General features: G+C 38.9%; 1 gene segment (V, D, J or C); it reads right to left on the bottom strand.

Annotated features, from left to right (window-relative positions):
• Positions 1-505: 505 nt before the first annotated feature.
• LOC120528823 lies at positions 506-941 on the bottom strand. The segment is given in 2 exon segments: positions 506-813; positions 893-941. Coding segments are annotated over 2 exon segments (357 nt in total).
• Between the last annotated feature and the right edge of the window lie 783 nt (positions 942-1724).

Raw genomic sequence — 1724 nt, 5'->3', positions numbered from 1 at the left:
TTGAAGAATTAGTGGATAGGGCCGGCAAGCTTTGTTGGGCTGAATGGCCTGTTCTTGTCTAGATATTTCTGTTTAGTTTCTTGTTTTAGTGGTACGCTGTTCCAAAATTTAAAAAAAAAAAAAAAAAAAGCCAAAGAAAAAGCAAAAATTGCAAAGAAACACAAATGCAGCTTTCCAACTTGTTTAGAATTACTGATGTCTTCATTGTTACATGAAGAGTGAAGTCATTTTAACCTGTGACTGTGCTGCTTATTGTTCATTTGGTTGGTCAGTCTAAACAAAAATTAATCAAAAAGGTGGAATCTTGTGTTTTTATTAGGTAGATTTTCTCTGCTCTGTTGTTTTATTTGGTTTATTTCTTCAGAATGGTTGTATCTCTTTGGTTTTACTGTCACTTTACATTCAGTTGTTTCAGTTCACTGGTTTCTGCATTAAGTCTCATCTCAGTGTTTCAGTTTCACATCTGCAGACATGACAGCAGCTCAGTGAGGTTTTTGTACGAGTCTCAATCACTGTGTGGTGAGCTGCTACCCTGCTGACAGTAGTAGTGACCGGCGTCTTCAGGCTGCACTCCACTGATAGTCAAACTGAATGAAGTTCCTGACGCGCTGCCACTGAAGCGACTTGGGGTGTCACCATAGCGGTTACTTGCATAGTAAATCAGGAGTTTAGGTTTTTCTCCAGGTCTCTGCTGATACCAGTTCATGTAGCTACCCACATTACTCCCAGTGGTACAACTGAAGGAGACACTTCCTCCGGGAGAAACTGTTTTCGGTGCTGATGGTTGATTCACAGAGATCTGACAACTTGAGTCTGTAAAAGAGAAATAACACATAATTAAGAAATTCTTTAACAGTAAATGTAAAATGTAAATGTAAATACAGTCTCTTACCTTTAGTGAAGAATATAAGGGAACACAGCAGGACCAGTGGTGTCATCATGGTTGTAGATTCTGTCAGTGAGGCACATACAGAAAGTTTTAAACTCTATGAAATTGCTCAACCGTGACAGGCGTCACAAAGGGGTGTCTGATATGCAAACCACACTCCTCATTGCAGCTGCAGATAACAAGGACAACAGAAACTGGTGCAGCAGAACTGACAAGACATCTCAAAAAAAGATATGATGGTTGACATTGAACTGTGCTCTCCATCTTTTAAAACATCCACCAGCTTGACGTGGCTCAGTTAGTTTACTAATATACTTAAAAGCTAATGACATGGGCTGTTAGTATAGTGTACTGGTTAGTGTGGTGTCTCACATCCCCAAGGACCAGAGTTCAATTGCAAGTCTGCCCTTTATCTGTTTCTAATCATTATGTTCTCATCGACATTTAGGGCAAACTGGTTTTCTCCCATCCCATAGAAATGCATGTTATAACTAATTGCTGATTTCCACACTGGCCTAGCCTGAGCTCATGCATAAGTGTTTCTGGTTTTCTGTTTCTGATGATTTTTTTTGACCTGCTTGTGTTGATTTCATTATTGCCACATGATAAGCTTCTTAAGGCTATTGTCTCATTAGAACATTAGAACAATCTAGATGAGAACTGCCATTCAGCCCAACAAAGCTTGCCAGTCCTATCTATTTATTTTTCCCAAAAAAATGTCAAGTCGAGTTTTGAAAGTCCCTAAAGTCTTACTGTCTACCACACTACTTGGTAGCTTATCCCAAGTGTCTATTGTTCTTTGTGTAAAGAAAAACTTCATAATGTTTCATTACAT

The sequence above is a fragment of the Polypterus senegalus genome, chromosome 4 (genome assembly GCF_016835505.1).
Source record: "Polypterus senegalus isolate Bchr_013 chromosome 4, ASM1683550v1, whole genome shotgun sequence".
In the NCBI taxonomy this organism is placed as follows: Eukaryota; Metazoa; Chordata; class Cladistia; order Polypteriformes; family Polypteridae; genus Polypterus; species Polypterus senegalus.
Note: the sequence above shows the minus strand (reverse complement) of the source record. Positions and strands in the feature narration are given on the sequence as shown.